This window comes from Leucoraja erinacea, unplaced genomic scaffold (genome assembly GCF_028641065.1).
Source record: "Leucoraja erinacea ecotype New England unplaced genomic scaffold, Leri_hhj_1 Leri_749S, whole genome shotgun sequence".
NCBI lineage: Eukaryota > Metazoa > Chordata > Chondrichthyes > Rajiformes > Rajidae > Leucoraja > Leucoraja erinaceus.
Window position 1 is genome coordinate 21,613 of NW_026576673.1, and position 19,380 is coordinate 40,992.

The window sequence follows — 19,380 nt, forward strand, 5'->3', positions numbered from 1 at the left end:
AAGCGTGGGGCGGGCTCTGGGTGATTTCTTTATCGGCAAAGCAGATGTGACGCAGGGCACGGTGCTGGGGCCCGCTGACTCGTTTCGCGTCTTCCCCTCAGGGAGGGTGATCGGCACGAGAGGAAGGCAGGAAATGGGCTGCAGCAGGGTGTCCCGGGACCCCCGGGCCTCTGGACGTCCGGGTGATCTGCACGGTGGTAGGTGGAACCGGGGGGGGGGGAGCGGGGGCAACAAGCAATAACTGTGGGGGGGGGGGGGGTGTTTGTACGCGGTGTGTGTTTACGGTATATTTTAGTGTGTTTGTACGTGTGCGTGTTTGTACATTGCGTGTTTTTCTACGTGCATGTATGTGTGTACGTGTGCGTGATTGTGTGTATTTTTCTGCGTGTATGTGTGTCTGCGTGTTTGTACGTGTTGGTGTTTGTGCGTGTTTGTACGTGTGTGTGTTTACGGTATAATGTCGTGTGGTTGTACGTGTGCGTGTTTGTACATTGCGTGTTTTTCTGCGTGCAAATGTGTGTTTGCGTGTCCACGTGTGCGTATTTTTCTGCGTGTGTGTGTTTGTACATGTTGGTGTTTGTGTGTGTTTGTACGTGTGTGTTTACGGTATATTTTAGTGTGTTTGTACGTGTGCGTGTTTATACATTGCGTGTTTTTCTACGTGCATGTATGTGTGTTTGCGTGTCCACGTGTGCATATTTTTCTGCGTGTATGTGTGTGTTTTGGGGCCGCGAGTGTTTGTGCGTGTTTGTACGTGGGGCGTTGGCAAAGTGGGATGAGAGGGGCATGTGGGGGTGGGGGGCAGCTTGGGGGGGGGGGGGGTGGGGGGGGGGAGAGTGGGGGTTTGAGACGTTGCAGAAGGTGGGTGTAGCGGGAGTGTGTTCCGCGTATCGAACCCGTGTCTCTGCCACTGTGAAGCAGCGACTCTACCACTGTGCCAGGCCCACATTGAAGCGTTTTTTATAAATGTCCTCCAGAGATGTGCAGGAAAAAGAATTGCAGATGTGCTTTTTCGAAGGTGACACAAAAAGCTGTGTACCGTCCTTTGTATGTCGTGTTGGTGTTTGTGCGTGTTTGTGCGTCACCGTGTCCTTTCTCGTATAGATGCTACCTCGCCCGCTGAGTTGTAGCATTTTTGTGTCCGTTCGATTTGACAGCATCTGCAGTTCTTTTACATGCGTGCATGTATGTGAAATTTGCGTAGGCCATTCGGCCCTTCGAGCTGTATTTTTCTGCGTGTCATCCAACTCAGTATGTGTACCTTTGTCTCTGTTGGTGTTTGTGCGTGTTTGGTACGCGGGCATGTAACTCCCTGTACGTGTGCCGTTGGCCTCAACTACCCTGTGGCAGAGGGGACAGGAGGGGCATTGGGGAAAACACCTGGGGGGGAGAGTGGATGACCAACCTGAGGTGGCCCAGCACTTCAACTGCCCCCCCCCCCCCCCCCCCCCCCCCCCCCCCCCCCCCCCATTCCCAATCCCACCTTCCTGTCCTGGGCCTCCTCCATGGGCCGAAGTGAGTCCCACCGCAAATTGGAGGAGCAGCACCTCATATTTCGCTTGGGCAGCCTGCACCCTAGTGGCGTGAACATTGACTTCTCCAATTTCAGGTAGTCCCTGCTTTCCCTCTCTCTCCATCCCATCCCCCTCCCCAGTTCTCCCACTAGTCTTACTGTCTCTGTCCCACTCGCTCTCCAATTTCAGGTAGTCCCTGCTTTCTCCTCCCCTTCCCAGCTCTCCCTCAGTCTCCGCCTCTTCGGAAGACACAAAAGGCCGGCGTAACTCAGCGGGACAGGCGGCACCCCTGGAGAGAAGGAAGGGGTGACGTTTCGGTTCGACAACCCTCCTTCAGACCGATCTCTGACCTTCTGAGTGACTCCAGCACTTTGTGTGTTTTCAGTGTTGAAATGAATCTGTTGTTTGCTGCCGTGCGATTTTGTTCTAATAGTGTTTTATTTCTCTCTCTCTCTCTCTTCTCGTGACGTTCCCCGTGGACCAGGCAGCGGGCCCATTCAGTTGTCCATGTCCGTGGGCTTGCGTTCGGCACCGCAGGGGCTGACTGCCACGCTGGCCGGGCCAGGGCTGGGCCCACGCATACGCGGACCACCCCCTCCCCCCGGAGAAGAGAACAGAGAGGTAACGCAGCGGCTCTGAGTCGGCGGCGCGGGACACTGGCCGGCGGCTTCTTCCTAGAAACATAGAAATTAGGTGCAGGAGTAGGCCATTCGGCCCTTCGAGCCTGCACCGCCATTCAATATGATCATGGCTGATCATCCAACTTAGTATCCCGTACCTGCCTTCTCTCCATACCCCCTGATCCCCTTAGCCACCAGGGCCACATCTAACTCCCTCTTAAATATAGCCAATGAACTGAACTGGCCTCAACTACCCTCTGTGGCAGAGAGTTCCAGAGATTCACCACTCTCTGTGTGAAAAAAGTTCTTCTCATCTCGGTTTTAAAGGATTTCCCCCTTATCCTTAAGCTGTGACCCCTTGTCCTGGACTTCCCCAACATCGGGAACAATCTTCCTGCATCTAGCCTGTCCAACCCCTTAAGAATTTTGTAAGTTTCTATAAGATCCCCTCTCAATCTCCTAAATTCTAGAGAGTACAAACCAAGTCTATCCAGTCTTTCTTCATAAGACAGTCCTGACATCCCAGGAATCAGTCTGGTGAACCTTCTCTGCACTCCCTCTATGGCAATAATGTCCTTCCTCAGATTTGGAGACCAAAACGGTACGCAATACTCCAGGTGTGGTTCTTCCTCCAAACAGGCTGCAGGGTGGTGCAGCGGGTAGAGCTGCTGCCTCACAGCGCCAGGGACCCGGGTTCCATCCCGACCCACAGGAGATTGTACCCCCCCCCCGTGACCTGTGTGGGTTCTCTCCGAGATCTTCGGTTTCCTCCCACACTACGATAACGTACAGGTTCATAGACAATAGACGGTGCAGGAGTAGAGGCCCTTCGAGCCAGCACCCCCATTCAATGTGATCATCCCCAATCAGTACCCCGTTCCTGCCTTCTCCCCTGACTCCGCTATCTTTAAGGGCCCTTATCCAGCTCTCTCTTGAAAGTATCCAGAGAACCGGCCTCCACCGCCCTCTGAGGCAGAGAATTCCACAGACTCACAACTCTCTGTGTGGAAAAAGTGTTTCCTCGTCTCCGTTCTAAATGGCCGACCCCTTATTCAGGCAGGCACGGGTTATTGACAGGGGACAACATGACATACAGTGACAGTTCAGAATGACGCATAAAACATTAAACATTAATAATAAAACATTATCTCTGCAGAGATGCTGCCTGTCCCACTGAGTTACACCAGCATTTTGTGTCTAGTTATGCTGTGAAGTCGGGAGAATGGTGTTATGGGGGTGGACATGATAGATTGGCGGAGGGGACTGGATGGGCCGAATGGCCTAATTCCGCTCCTATGCCTTTTTTAGCACAGAAAATGTACCGAGGCACAGTGAAAGGTTTTTTGTTCCCCTGCTATCCAGTCAAAGAACAGACTGCGATGAATATAATCAGGTCGCAAGGCGTACTGGCAGGGTACAGCATTTATTGGAAAGATACCAAGTTGAAGTTTAGTTTCCAGATACAGCGCAGAAACAGGTCCTTCGGCCCACCAAGGCGGCGCCGACCCGAGATGCCCACACACTAACACTACCTGTAGGTGCAGCAGGCAGTGAAGAAAGCAAATGGTATGTTAGCATCTCATAGCAAAAGGATTTGAGTATAGGAGCAGGGAGGTTCTACTGCAATTGAACAGGGTCTTGGTGAGACCACACCTGGAGTATTGCGTACAGTTTTGGTCTCCTAATCTGAGGAAGGACATTCTTGCCATAGAGGGAGCACAGAGAAGGTTCACCAGACTGATTCCTGGGATGGCAGGACTATCATATGAAGAAAGACTGGATAGACTCGGCTTGTACTCACTGGAATTTAGAAGATTGAGGGGGGGATCTTATAGAAACTTACAAAATTCTTAAGGGGTTGGACAGGCTAGATGCAGGAAGATTGTTCCCGATGTTGGGGAAGTCCGGAACAAGGGGTCACACAGTTTAAGGATAAGGGGGAAATCTTTTAGGACTGAGATGAAAAAATCATTTTTTACCCAGAGAGTCGTGAATCTGTGGAATTCTCTGCCACAGAAGGTAGTTGAGGCCACACAGTTCATTGGCTATATTTAAGAGGGAGTTAGATGTATTTCCTATTTCCTTCGCTCCATAGATGCAGCTGCACCCGCTGAGTTTCTCCAGCTTTTTTTGTGTACCTTAGATGTAGCTAAAGGGATCAGGGGGTATGGAGAGAAGGCAGGGATGGGATACTTAGTTGGATGATCATATTGAATGGCGGTGCAGGCTCGAAGGGCCGAATGGCCTCTACTCCTGCACCTATTTTCTATGTTTCTACCGACACACACTAGGGACAATGTACTGGTATACCAAAGCAATTAACGTACAAACCCGCACGTCTTTGGAGTGTGGGAGGAAACCGGAGCACCCGGAGAAAACCCACGCAGGTCACGGGTGGGAACGTACAGGCAGCAACCGCGGTCAGGAACGAACCCGGGGTCCTCTGGTTCAGCGAGACAGCAGCTCTACCCGCTGCACCACCATGCCCCCCCTCCCCCCCCCTGTTGCGTGATGTTGTCTCACCCAAACTCTTCCTTCCCTGGCAGGGCGATGAACTGGGACCCGGCCCCAGAATCCCCCAGGTCCTTGAGAAGATCCTTCAACTCAAGGAGCAGCGGCAGGTGGAGCAGACGGCAATATCGGAGGCTTCAGGTCAGTAGCGACATCGCCTCTTGTTCCCCCCCCCCCCCCCCCCCCCCCCCCACTGGTCATATGGTCATGAGTGGTGTTTGAATGGAGTTTGCATGTTCTCTCCCTTTAACCATGTGGAGTTTCCCTTGTCACAAGGTCATAAGTTGTCGGAGCAGAATTAGGCCATTCGGCCCATCAAGTCTACTCCGCCATTTAATGAATGGCTGACATACAGCTGGAGACCCGGGTTCGATCCTGACCTCGGGTGGTGTCTGTGTACGTGTGAGTGTGTCTGTGATTGTGTGTGTCTGTGTGAGTGTCTGTGTGTGTGTGGGTGTCTCTGTGTGTGTGTGTGTCTGTGTGCGTGTCTGTGTGATTGTGTGTGTCTGTGTGAGTGTGTCTGTGTGTGTGAGGGTCTCTGTGTGTGTGTGTGTCTCTGTGTGTGTGTGTGTGTGTGTGAGTCTGAGTGTCTCTGTGTGTGTGTGTCTCTGTGTGTGTGTGTCTCTGTGTGTGTGTGTCTCTGTGTGTGTGTCTCTGTGTCTGTGTGTCTCTGTGTCTGTGTGTGTGTCTGTGTGTGTGTGTGTCTGTGTGTGTGTGTGTCTGTGAGTGTGTGTCTGTGTCTGTGTGTGAGTGTCTGTGTGTGAGTGTGTGTGTATGTGTCTGTGTGAGTGTCTGTGTGAGTGTCTGTGTGAGTGTGTCTGTGAGTGTGTCTGAGTGAGTGTGTCTGCAGTTCCTTCCCACTGAGCTCTAGTTTCTGCTGTCTGTGTCTCTGTAGATGAGGCTGATTCAACGCTGGGAGCCACTCTGACACCGGCCGATACTGAGGATGAGGAGCTCGCCTCGTCGCTGTCGAAGAAAGAGGTTTGTTGCAGCCGCCATCGTCAGTCATAGGGGCTGAACCCGGCCATTCAGCCCATCCGAGTCTACTCCACCATCTACCTCTCCCCCTCTCAACCCCATTCTCCTGACATCTCTCCTCCGTTCACTGCCTCAGGCCCCCTGTCTTCATAGAGGCCATGCATGTCCATGGTGGAACCTTCCTCCCATGGCGTACACACCCGTAAAAGGGGCCACATCACCCCGACCCTGGCCTCTCTGCGCTGGCTCCCAGTACGGTACAAACCCGACCCTGGCCTCTGTCCACTGGCTCCCAGTAAGGTACAAAATCAACTTCAAGCTCCCCTTATTCGTTTACAAAGCCCTTAACGGGCTTGCCCCCCCCCTCCCCCCTCCTGGTCCCTCAGGTCAGTCGACTTGGGGCTACTCACCATCCCGCGGTCTAGGTTTAAGCTCGGGGGGAACCGCACTCTTGCAGTTGTAGCACCTACACTGTGGAATTGAATTTAATTGACTTTATTGTCATTCAGACCTTTCAGTCCGAACGAAATTTCATGCCTGCAGTCCCTGCAGAACAGCATCCCGCTCCCCATCAGAACTGCCCCCTCCATCGACTCCTTTAAGACACGACCCAAAACCTATTCCCACTCCCTAGTGTTTTTGAGGCCCTCTGATTACAGTTACATTACAGTTTATCGTCGTCAAGTTTATTTGTCACATACACATACGAGATGTGCAGTGAAATGAAAGTGGCAATGCTCGCGGACTTTTGTGCAAAAGACAAACAACAAAACAACCAAACAAATTATAAACAATCATAACACACATGTATGTATGTATTGTTAGATCTATGTACCATTGTATGTATTAAGATAGTCCCTGCACTGATGTACAGCTCTTTGGTCAACGGGAGTTGTTTTTAAATGTGCTATACAAATAAAATTGATTGATTGAGTTTCTCAAGAGATAGGAGCAGAATAGGGGCCATTCGGCCCATCGGATCTACTCCGTCATTCAATCATGGCTGATCTATTTCTCCCTCCTAACACCATTCTCCTGCCTTCTCCCCATAACCTCTGACACCCGCACTAATCAACAATCATGGCTGATCTCACGAGATGAGAAGAACTTTTTTCACACAGAGAGTGGTGAATCTGGAACTCTGGAACTCTCTGCCACAGAGGGTAGTTGAGGCCACACAGTTCATTGGCTATATTTAAGAGGGAGTTAGATGTGGCCCTTGTGGCTAAAGGGATCAGAGGTTGAGGCCACAGTTCATTGGCTATATTTAAGAGGGAGTTAGATGTGGCCCTTGTGGCTAAGGGGATCAGGGGGTATGGAGAGAAGGCAGGGACGGGATACTGAGTTGGATGATCAGCCATGATCATATTGAATGGCGGTGCAGGCTCGAAGGGCCGAATGGCCTCTACTCCTGCACCTAATTTCTATGTTTTTCTATCTCTTTCCCTCTCAATCCCATCCTCCCCCCCCCCCCCCCCCCCCTCCCTTCTCCAACCCTCCAACCCTTGACCCCCCCCCGTACTGTAAACGCCTTTCTCACCAGGGACTAACTGTACAGAACGTTTTTCCTTCTATTATTTATTATGTAAAATAATATGTGTGTTATGATTGTGTTTATAATTTGTTTGGTTGTTTTGTTGTTCCGCGAGCATTGCCACTTTCATTTCACTGCACATCTCGTATGTGTATGTGACAAATAAACTTGACTTGACTTGACTAATCAAGAACCCATCACCTCCGCCTCCACCTCCAGTGACAGGTCTGGGATTTAAATAAATAGGCCCGGGGATAAAGATGGCTCATCTCCCTTTTGTTATGTTTCAGAAAAACCGTAAACGCCGCAACAGGAAGAAGAAGAAGAAGGGGGTGCGGGGTGAGGAGAACGGGGTGAAGAAGAAGGCGGAGACGGTGGAAGCCATGGACACCGACACCGACGTGGAGGTGGAGTACATAACCGAGGAGCCCGAGGTGTTCGACGCCAACTTCATCTACTTCAAGAGGATCTTCGAGTCCTTCAGGGTAGGTGGCTCGCCAGTGATCGGGAGTAGACAATAGACAACAGGTGCAGGAGTAGAGGCCATTCGGCCCTTCGAGCCTGCACCGTTCGCCATTCAATGTGATCGTAGAAACATAGAAACATAGACAATAGGTGCAGGAGTAGAGGCCATCCGGCCCTTCGAGCCTGCACCATTCGCCATTCAATGTGATCATAGAAACATAGATCATCCTAGGTGCAGGAGTAGAGGCCATTCGACCCTTCGAGCCTGCTCCATTCGCCATTCAATATTAAGATGGCTGATCATCCAACTCAGTATCCCGTACCTGAAAGCTCTCCATACCCCCCTGATCCCCTTCCACAAGGGCCGCCCTCCGAGGCAGAGAATTCCACAGACTCACAACTCTCAGTGTGGGAAAAGTGTTTCCTCGTCTCCGTTCTAAATTCAGATTAAGATTCAGATTCAATTTTAATTGTCATTGTCAATTAAAATTGAATCTGAATCTGAATTTAGCCGACCCCTTATTCAGGCAGGCACGGGTTATTGACAGGGGACAACATGACATACAGTGACAGTTCACTCTGTGATAAGCCATGATCATATTGAATTACGGTGCAGGCTCGAAGGGCCGAATGGCCTCTACTCCTGCACCTATTTTCTATGTTTCTATAAAAAGTGTTTCCTCGTCTCCGTTCTAAGTGGCTTACCCCTTATTTTTAAACTGTGTGTGTGTGGCCCCTGGTTCTGGACCTCCCCCCCAACATCGGGATCATGTTTCATAGAAACAAATAAATTAGGTGCAGGAGTAGGCCATTCGGCCCTTCGAGCCTGCACCGCCATTCAATATGATCATGGCTGATCATCCAACTCAGTATCCCGTACCTGCCTTCTCTCCATACCCCCTGATCCCCTTAGCCACAGAAGTTTCCTGCTTCTAGCGTGTCCAAACCCTCAATAATCTTATGCATTTCAATAAGATCCCCCCCTCATCACTCGAAGGGCCAAATGGCCTACTCCTGCATCTATTGTCTATTGTTATTGGAGGCCCTTGGACTATCCTTGCACGGACTTTGCTGGCTTTACCTTGCACTAACTGTTATACCAATTATCCTGTATCTGTAATCTGTGGACGGCTCGATTGTAATCGTGTACAGTCTTTCCACAACAACAGCTTTTCACTGTACCTCAGTACACGTAACAATAAACTCGTGAAACTTAATAATCCACGCCCTGTTTTTCTTTGGGTTTTTTTCCTTCTCTCCTCTCTCCTCTCTCCTCCCCTCTCCTCTCCTCCTCCTCTCCTCCTCTCCCCTCCCCTCCCCTCCCCTCCTCTCCCCTCCTCTCCTCTCCCTCTCTCTCTTCTCTTCTCTTCTCTCTCTCCCACTCTCCCCTCCTCTCTCTCTCTCCCCTACTCATCCCTCTCCTCCTCTCCTCTCCTCCCTCTCTTCTCCCCTCTCCTCCCCTCTCCTCCCCTCTCCTCCCCTCTCCTCCTCTCTCTCCTCCCCTCTCCTCCCCTCTCCTCCCCTCTCCTCCCCTCTCTCCTCTCCTCTCCTCTCCTCCCCTCTCCTCTCCTCTCCTCCCCTCTCCTCCCCTCTCCTCCCCTCTCCTCCCCTCTCCTCCTCCTCCCCTCTCCTCCCCTCTTCCTCCCCTCCCCTCTCCTCCCTCCCCTCTCCTCCTCCCCTCTCCTCTCCTCTCCTCTCCTCCTCTCCTCTCCTCTCCTCCCCTCTCCTCTCCTCTCTCCTCCCCTCTCCTCCCCTCTCCTCTCCTCCCCTCTCCTCCCCTCCTCTCCTCCCCTCTTCTCCTCTCCTCTCCTCCTCTCTCTCCTCTCCTCTCCCCTCTCCTCCTCCTCTCCTCCCCTCTCCTCCCCTCCTCTCTCTCCTTCCCTCTCCTCCCCTCTCCTCCTCCCTCTCTCCTCTCCTCTCCCTCTCTTCCTCTCCTCTCCTCTCTCTTCTCCTCTCCCCTTCTCTCATCTCCTCTCATCTTTTCTCCTGCCCTCACCTCCCCTCGCCTCTTCCCATGTCCTCAACTACTCCTCACATCTCTTTTCTCCCCCTCTCCTCAACTACCCTCCTCCTTGCTCCCTCTCCCTCTCTCTCTCTCTCTCCCCTCAGCTGACGGATGATGTGAAGAAAGACAAGGACAAAGAGCCAGACAAAGCCGACAAGCTGGAGTCGGCTGTGGTGATGAAGAAGAAAGGGTTTGAAACAGACCTGAAGGGGAGCAGTGATGACGATGATGATTTGGACAGTGATGATGATGCGGTGAGTGCGGGGCCCTCGTTATAGCACGGGCATTAGACGCCTACATCCTCGCCCCCTCCCCGCCACTCCTTGCTGCCCCCTCACCTTCCAGCTCCATTTCCTTCGCTCCACAGATGCTGCTGCACCCGCTGAGTTTCTCCGGCATTTTTGCCTGCCTTCGATTTTCCAGCATCTGCAGTTCCTTCTTGAACACAAAATGCCGGAGTAACTCAGCGGGACGGGCAGCAACTCTGGAGAGAAGGAATGGGTGACGTTTTGGGTCAAGACCCTTCTTCAGACTGAGAGTCGGGTGGGGGGGGGAGGGGGGGGAAACGAGAGACATGGAAGGGATGATGTGCAGCGGGTGGAGCTGCTGCCTCACAGCGCCAGAGACTCGGGTTCGATCCCGACTACAGGCGCTGTCTGTACGGAGTTTGCAAGATCTCCCCGTGACCGTGTGGGTTTTCCCCGGGTGCTCTGGTTTCCTCCCACGCTGCAAAGGCGTGCGGGTTTGTAGGTTAATTGGCTTCAGTAAAGGATGGTAAATTGGCCAGTGTGTGTGTGTCGAGGTTGTGTGTGTGTGTGTGCGTGTGTGCTCTACAAAGCCTTGAGTGCATTGGGCATCAACGGAATGGAGAGGAGAAGGGCCATGGAGAACACCACAGAGGCAGCGGAGAAGGCCTCGTGATGGCTCTGGATCAGGAGAGGAGGTCCATGGGGAGGAGGGAATGCCACCTGAAGACAAGTCGTGGTCTGATCAACCGCGGCTGGGTCGCCTGTGCGAGGGTGTCTGATGTTGAAAGCAAAGATCCTACATCGAGCAAGATAGATCACTGGATGAAAAAGGCGTAGTACGTTCACGGGTCATTTTCGACCCCATTTCCGTAACCGGCTTCCGTCTCCGCACCAATGACCCCGTCGCAGCGGAGAGCAAAGATACTAGTGCGGAGACGGAAGCCGGTTACGGAAACATCCTCGTAAAAAATCAAAGTTCTTTGGTAAAAACCTCATTTTCAGAATTTTAACTTATTAACACAAACTGTTCCCCTGTAAAGCTGATTACACTGCGGGTCGGGTCGGGTCGGGTTACTGAAATGGATGAACAAAAGGCCCACGTTCCGTTCCGTTGTGTACTACATGTAACGCCCATTGCATTTAGCAGGAGTGGTCTATATGATCTTTGGCTGAAAGGCCCAAAACACCCAATGACCCCAGGTTATATCACTGATGATGTGTTCAGGAGCATGCATTTTTTAATCGCTGGTCGGCGTGGACTCGGGCCTGTTTCCACGCTGTATCTCCGAGCTAAACCCGTGAAGTGGCTCGCTGTCACGGGCGGCGATGTCGCCAGGGGACTGACACTAAACTGAACCGTGGGGCTCTTATTCCCTCAGGTGAAGAAGGACGACCTCCCCAAGCTGTCAAAGAAGAAGATGAGGAGACTGAATCGCCTGAGTGTGGCTGAACTGAAGCAGGTACGTCGCATTGCGTGCCGACTTAGAGGGGCAAAGCTGGAAGGAAGGTGGCCGATTGGGAAAGGGGGAGATGCAGCGAGACCTGGGTGTCATGGTACACCAGTCATTGAAGGTAGGCATGCAGGTGCAGCAGGCAGTAAAGAAAGCGAATGGTATGTTAGCTTTCATTGCAAAAGGATTTGAGTATAGGAGCAGAGAGGTTCTACTGCAGTTGTACAGGGTCTTGGTGAGACCACACCTGGAGTATTGCGTACAGTTTTGGTCTCCAAATCTGAGGAAGGACATTGTTGCCATAGAGGGAGTGCAGAGACGGTTCACCAGACTGATTCCTGGGATGTCAGGACTGTCTTATGAAGAAAGACTGGATAGACTTGATTTATACTCTCTAGAATTTAGAAGATTGAGAGGGGATCTTATAGAAACTTACAAATTCTTAAGGGGTTGGACAGGCTAGATGCAGGAAGATTGCTCCCGACGTTGGGGAAGTTCAGGACAAGGGGTCACAGCTTAAGGATAAGGGGGAAATCCTTTAAAACCGAGATGAGAAGAACTTTTTTTCACGCAGAGAGTGGTGAATCTCTGGAACTCTCTGACGCAGAGGGTAGTTGAGGCCACAGTTCATTGGCTATATTTAAGAGGGAGTTAGATGTGGCCCTTGTGGCTAAGGGGATCAGGGGGTATGGAGAGAAGGCAGGTACGGGATACTGAGTTGGATGATCAGCCATGATCATATTGAATGGCGAATGGTGCAGGCTCGAAGGGCCGAATGGCCTCTACTCCTGCACCTAATTTCTATGTTTCTATGTTTCTATGAAGTGTGTGTGTGTGAGAAGGGGTTTTAACACAGTGGTGGGTAACTGTGTCAGACTCCATGACCCCTGACATCCGCTGACCTCTGCCCTTTGGCCCGCAGCTGGTGGCCCGGCCGGACGTGGTGGAGATGCACGACGTGACAGCGCACGACCCCAAGCTGCTCGTCCACCTCAAGGCCACCCGCAACTCGGTGCCCGTGCCCCGGCACTGGTGCTTCAAGCGCAAGTACCTGCAGGGCAAGCGTGGCATCGAGAAGCCCCCCTTCGAGCTGCCTGAGTTTATCCGCCGCACCGGCATCCAGGAGATGAGAGAGGCCCTGCAGGAGAAGGTAAAGTGTGTGTGTGTGTGTACACTTGTACGTGTATGTGTATAGCTCTGTGCGTTTGTGAGTGAATGTGTGTGTGTATGTGTGTGTGTATGTGTGTACACTGGTACGTGTATGTGTATAGCTCTGTGCGTTTGTGAGTGAGTGTGTGTGTGTGTGTGTGTACACTTGTACGTGTATGTGTACAGCTCTGTGCGTTTGTGAGTGAATGTGTGTGTGTGTATGTGCAACCCTGTGTGTGTATAAGAATCTGTGTATATGTGCGCGCCGTGCGTAGGCAGCGTGTGTGTGTGTGTGTGGGCACCCTGCCCCCATGTCTGTGGGGAGGAGCCTGTGTGTGTGTGAGCGTGCGTCTCTGGGTGGGTGAGTGTGTGTCTGTGGGTGAGCGTGCGTCTGTGTGTGTGTGAGAGCGTGTGTCTCTGTGGGTGAGTGTGTGTTGGAGAGTGCGTCTGTGTGTGAGCGTGCGTTTCTGGGTGTGTGTGTGTGTGCGAGCGTGCGTCTGTGTGTGTGAGCGTGTGTGTGTGCGTGAGCGTGCGTCTGTGTGTGTCAGCGTGTGAAACTGTGTGAGCCTGCGTCTGTGTGTGTGAGCTGTGCGTCTCTGGGTGAGGTGTGTGTGTGTGCGTGAGAGAGAAACATTAATGGGCGACCTGCCATCGTGTGTGTGGCACTGCGGGCCGAAATCCTGTGCTATGTTCTAGTGTGCGTATGTACGATAAGGTACGCGGGTGAGTGATGGTGCGTGCGCCTGTGTGTGTGTTCCTATGGGCGACTCTGAGTTCGGTTGTGTGTAAGAAGGGGTGTTGGAGAGAGAGAGAGAGGGGATGCCGTGTGTGTAAGGCACCCCTGTGTGTGTGTGTGTGTGAGAGAGAGAGAGAGAGGGGGGATGCCGTGTGTGTAAGGCACCCCTGTGTGTGTGTGTGTGTGTGTGTGTGTGTGAGAGAGAGAGAGAGGGGGGATGAGTGTGTGTAAGGCACCCCTGTGTGTGTGTGTGTGTGAGAGAGAGAGAGAGAGGGGGATGCCGTGTGTGTAAGGCACCCCTGTGTGTGTGTGTGTGTGTGTGTGTGAGAGAGAGAGAGAGGGGGATGCCGTGTGTGTAAGGCACCCCTGTGTGTGTGTGTGTGTGTGAGAGAGAGAGAGAGAGGGGGATGCCGTGTGTGTAAGGCACCCCTGTGTGTGTGTGTGTGTGAGAGAGAGAGAGAGAGAGTGCACCCATCTGAGTGTATTCTCAAAACAGCAGTTAGAAAGGTCCGATGCGCTCGTAGGTTGAATAGCTGGCGCTGGTCCGCATTGGGCTCCAGGGTGAATAGCCGTGCCTTCCGTCTGAAGCTGAAGCTGTGTTTGTGGGAGGTCGGCGTGCCTGGGCAGGGGTGGACGAGTTGGGCCGAAGGGCCTGCGTGACTGAGAGTGCTGTTTTGCCCCCACAGGAGGAGCAGAAGACCATGAAGACCAAGATGAGGGAGAAGGTGCGGCCCAAAATGGGCAAGATTGACATCGACTACCAGAAGCTGCACGATGCCTTCTTCAAATGGCAGACCAAGCCCAAACTGACCATTCACGGGGACCTGTATTATGAGGTGAGTCCCAACTCTAAGCGGAAATCCCCTTTTCCTGCCTTCTTCCCCCATAGGAACATAGACAATAGGTGCAGGAGTAGAGGCCATTCGGCCCTTCGAGCCAGCGCCGGCATTCAATGTGATCACAGCTGATCATCCCCAATCAGTACCCCGTTCCTGCCTTCTCCCCCATATCCCCCTGACTCCGCTATCTTTAAGAGCCCTGTCCCGCTGAGTTACTCCAGCATGTTGCGTCTACCTTCGATTTTATCCAGCATCTGCAGTTCTCTCTAAATGTAATCTAATCTTAACGAGCTGGGATAATAGTTGAAGGTCGATGCAGTGTACAGATTTATGGCGTCTGTGTTTCTTTAGTGGTGTGATTAGCGATTAATTACGGTGCTAATCTGTTTATGGCTGATATATTTCCCTCGTCCTGACCGCACCCAGACTGCATCTCAAACCACACGCACGCCTTGCACAGCCCAGCCACGCTGTTTGTCACTTATGTGAGCCGTATCTGAGGAAAGATGTGCCGGCTCTGGAGAGGGTCCAGAGGAGGTTCACTAGAACTGTCCCAGGAATGAGTGGGATCCTATAGATAGACCACTCCTTCTAAATGCAATGGGTTGACGTGTAGTACGCAGCGGAGGGGAAGGTGGGCCTTTTTTTCATCCATTTTAGTAACCCGACCCGACTGGCAGTGTAATCAACGTTGCAGGGGAACAGTTTCTGTTAATTAATAAATTTTAAATCTGTAAAATGAGGAGAAGATTTTTCCCAAATAACTTTTATTTTTACGGGGATGTTTCCGTAACCGGCTTCCGTCTCCGCGCTAGTATCTTTGCTCCGCTGCGACGGGATCGTTGGTGCGGAGACGGAAGCCGGTTACCAAAATGGAGGCGAAAATGACCCATGAACGTACTACATCTTTTTCCTCGAGTGGTCCGTCTTGCTCGCTAGAGGATCTTTGGGTTAACCTATGATGAGCGTTTGTCGGCACTGGGCCTGTACTCACTGTACAAGAGGGGGGGAGGAGACACAGCACCCCCCCCCCCCCCCCCCCCCCCCCACAGTGCCGCTAGTGGTGGAGTTGCTGCCTCACAGCGCCAGAGACCCGGGTTCGATCCTGACCGCGGGTGCTGTCGGTACGGAGTTTGCACGTTCACCCCATGGCCCTCGTGGGTTTTCTCCGGGTGCTCTGGTTTCCTCCCACACTCCACAAAGATGTACATGTTTAATTGGCTTCAGTATAAATTGTAAATGGAGCTTAGAAGGATGAGGGGACCTCATTGAAACGTACTGAATAGTGAAAGACCTGGATAGAGTGGATGTGGAGAGGATGTTTCCACTGGTGGGAGAGTCTAGAGTCTAAGACCAGAGGGCACAGCCTCAGAATTAAAGGACGTTCCTTAGGAAGACGAGGAGGAATTTCTCAGAGGGTGGTGAATCTGTAGAATTCTTTGCCACAGACGGCTGTGGAGGCCACAAGTCAGTGGATATATTTAAGGCAGAGATAGATAGATTGTTGATTAGTGCGGGTGTCAGGGGTTATGGGGAGAAGGCAGGAGAATGGGGTTAGGAGGGAGAGATAGATCAGCCACGATTGGATGATCAGCCATGATCATATTGAATGGCAGTGCAGGCTCAAAGGGCCGAATGGCCTCTACTCCTGCACCTAATTTCTATGTTTCTATGATTGAATGGGGGAGTAGACTAGATGGGGCCGAATGGCCTAATTCTGCTCCTATCACCGACGACTGCATAACGTCACTAAATCAGCACAGAATCAGGTTGAATATGGACAAGCGCAGCGGGTAAAGCTGCTCCCGAGACTCTGACCCCGGATGCTGTCTGTGTGGAGTTTGCACGCAGGACCACGTGTGTTTCTTCGATTTAAACCAGCGTCTGCAGTTCTCTCCCGAACATCTCTTCAATGTGTTTCCGTTTCTCGTCCCCCAACAGGGTAAAGAGTTTGAAACCCGTCTAAAGGAGAAGAAACCTGGAGACCTGTCCGATGAGCTGAGACTGGCCCTTGGAATGCCGGTGGGAGCTGTAAGTACATGTGTGTGGCATGGTGTTATTGTGCGGGGTTGATCGCTGGTCGGCATGGAAACGGCTGCGATAAGCCAACAGTACCCCGATGGGCCGAATGGCCTAATTCTGCTCTGACGATTCATAAGGATAAGGGGGAAGTCTTTTAGGACCAAGATGAGAAAAACATTTTTTTTCACACAGAGAGTGGCGAATCTGTGGAATTCTCTGCCACAGAAGGTAGTTGAGGCCACACAGTTCATTGGCTATATTTAAGAGGGAGTTAGATGTTGCTAAAGGGATCAGGGGGTATGGAGAGAAGGCAGGTACAAGATACTGAGTTGGATGATCAGCCATGATCATATTGAATGGCGAATGGTGCAGGCTCGAAGGGCCGAATGGCCTCTACTCCTGCACCTATTTTCTATGTTTCTATGACACCGTAAGACACATTGCAGGAGTTCTCTGTCGGGGTTGAAGGCTGGGTTATAAATGCACCTTGCCGCGTTGATCTATAACCATATAACAATTTCAGCACGGAAACAGGCCATCTCGGCCCTTCTAGTCCGTGCCGAACACTTATTCTCCCCTAGTCCCATCTACCTGCGCTCAGACCATAACCCTCCATTCCTTTCCCGTCCACATAACTATCCAATTTATTTTTAAATGATAACATCGAACCTGCCTCCACCACTTCCACTGGAAGCTCATTCCACACAGCTACCACTCTCTGAGTAAAGAAGTTCCCCCTCATGTTACCCCTAAACTTCTGTCCCTTAATTCTGAAGTCATGTCCCCTTGTTTGAATCTTCCCTATTCTCAATGGGAAAAGCTTGTCCACATCAACTCTGTCTATCCCTCTCATCATTTTAAAGACCTCTATCAAGTCCCCCCTTAACCTTCTGCGTTCCAGAGAATAAAGCCCTAACTTGTTCAACCTTTCTCTGTAACTTAGTTGTTGAAACCCAGGCAACATTCTAGTAAATCTCCTCTGTACTCTCTCTATTTTGTTGACATCCTTCCTATAATTGGGCGACCAAAATTGTACACCAAACTCCAGAATTGGTCTCATCAATGCCTTGTACAATTTTAACATTACATCCCAACTTCTATACTCAATGCTCTGATGTATAAAGGCTAGAATACCAAAAGCTTTCTTTACCTCCCTATCTTCAAGAGATTCCACCTTCAGGGAACTGTGCACAGTTATTCCTAGATCCCTCTGTTCAACTGCATTCTTCAATTCGCTACCATTTACCATGTACGTCCTATTTTGATTTGTCCTAACTCTGGTTGTTTCTGTGGCAGAATTCGCACAAGGTCCCTCCGCCGTGGTTGATTGCCATGCAGAGATACGGCCCACCGCCATCCTACCCCAACCTCAAAATCCCTGGTCTGAACTCGCCCATCCCCGAGGTAAGTCCCGCCGAACGATGGTTGCGGTGGAGGTAGAGCTGACTGCGGCGTTTTAAGACGGGCGCGTGGATTTGGAGGGGATACAGATCGGCTTCGAGTGGGAGAAGGAACAGCAGACGCTGATTTAAACCGAACAGCGAAAATTTGAGTACAGGAGCAGGGAGGTTCTACTGCAGTTGTACAGGGTCTTGGTGAGAACACACCTGGAGTATTGCGTACAGTTTTGGTCTCCAGATCTGAGGAAAGACATTCTTGCCATAGAGGGAGTACAGAGAAGGTTCTACTGCAGTTGTACAGGGTCTTGGTGAGACCACACCTGGAGTATTGCGTACAGTTTTGGTCTCCTAATCTGAGGAAAGACATTCTTGCCGTAGAGGGAGTACAGAGAAGGTTCTACTGCAGTTGTACAGGGTCTTGGTGAGACCACACCTGGAGTATTGCGTACAGTTTTGGTCTCCTAATCTGAGGAAAGACATTCTTGCCATAGACGGAGTACAGAGAAGGTTCACCAGACTGATTCCTGTGGGATGGCAGGACTTTCATATGAAGATAGACTCGACTTGTACTCGCTAGAATTTAGAAGATTGAGGGGGGATCTTATAGAAACTTTCAAAATTCTTAAGGGGTTGGACAGGCTAGATGCAGGAAGATTGTTCCCGATGTTGGGGAAGTCCAGAACATGGGGTCACAGTTTTAAGGATAAGGGGGAAGTCTTTTAGGACCGAGATGAGAAAAAAAAAATTCACACAGAGAGTGGTGAATCTGTGGAATTTTTTTCGGCCGCAGAAGGTAGTTGAGGCCACAGTTCATTGGCTATATTTAAGAGGGGGTTAGATGTGGCCCCTTGTGGCTAAAGGGATCAGGGGGTATGGAGAGAAGGCAGGGATGGGCTACTGAGTTGGATGATCAGCCATGATCATATTGAATGGCGGTGCAGGCTCAAAGGGCCGAATGGCCTACTCCTGCACCTGTTTTCTATGTTTCTATAAGATAGACACAAAATGCTGGAGTAACTCAGCGGGACAGGCAGCATCTCTGGAGAGAAGGAACGGGTCTGAAAAAGGGTCTCGACCCAAAACGTCACCCATTCCTTCTCTCCAAAGATGCTGCCTGTCCCGCTGAGTTACTCCAGCATTTTGTGTCTATCTTCGGTTTAAACCAGCATCTGCAGTTCTTTCCCACACGGCTTGTGGACTATGAGTCTTACCTGTTTTGTGTCTCGGCAGAGCTGTTCGTTCGGCTACCACGCCGGGGGCTGGGGGAAGCCTCCCGTTGATGAGACTGGAAAACCCTTGTACGGAGACGTGTTTGGGACCAACTCCCTGGAATTCCAGGTAAGTCGACCTCTCTCACGTCCGGATATGGGTCCCGGCCTGAAACGTCACCCATCCATGTTCTCCACAGATGCTGCCTGACCCGCTGAGTTACTCCAGCACTCTGTGAAACGTCACCTATCCATGTTCTCCACAGATGCTGCCTGACCCGCTGAGTTATGCTCCAGTACTATCTGTGAAACGGCACGTTTATCCATGTTCTCCACAGATGCTGCGGGCCGAACCCCGCTGGGTTTGGCCCGGTTGCAGCTTAGCTCCATCTATGCTGACGCTGCACCCGCTGAGTTTACTCCAGCACTCTGTGAAACGTCACCTATCCATGTTCTCCATAGATGGTGCCTGCACCCGCTGAGTTCTCCAGCACTCTGTGAAACGTCCCCTATCCATGTTCTCCACAGATGCTGCCTGACCCGCTGAGTTACTCCAGCACTCTGTGAAACGTTCCCTATCCATGTTCTCCATAGATGCTGCTGACCCGCTGAGTTACTCCAGCACTCTGTGAAACGTCACCTATCCATGTTCTCCACAGATGCTGCCTGACCCGCTGAGTTACTCCAGCACTCTGTGAAA

The 19,380-nt window shown here is 51.5% G+C and overlaps 1 protein-coding gene across 1 annotated transcript in view; it reads left to right on the top strand.

The window, feature by feature from the left end:
* Window positions 1-19,380, top strand: part of sf3b2 (splicing factor 3b, subunit 2) — a 46,614-nt gene that overhangs the window by 17,024 nt on the left and 10,210 nt on the right. The window contains exons 5-15 of the mRNA XM_055631385.1: window positions 1,914-2,135; window positions 4,681-4,786; window positions 5,541-5,626; window positions 7,448-7,642; window positions 9,732-9,881; window positions 11,255-11,335; window positions 12,249-12,476; window positions 13,898-14,047; window positions 15,992-16,081; window positions 17,369-17,476; window positions 18,703-18,810. Coding sequence (XP_055487360.1) covers window positions 1,914-2,135; window positions 4,681-4,786; window positions 5,541-5,626; window positions 7,448-7,642; window positions 9,732-9,881; window positions 11,255-11,335; window positions 12,249-12,476; window positions 13,898-14,047; window positions 15,992-16,081; window positions 17,369-17,476; window positions 18,703-18,810 — 1,524 coding nt within the window. The remainder of the gene's footprint in view (window positions 1-1,913; window positions 2,136-4,680; window positions 4,787-5,540; window positions 5,627-7,447; window positions 7,643-9,731; window positions 9,882-11,254; window positions 11,336-12,248; window positions 12,477-13,897; window positions 14,048-15,991; window positions 16,082-17,368; window positions 17,477-18,702; window positions 18,811-19,380) is intronic.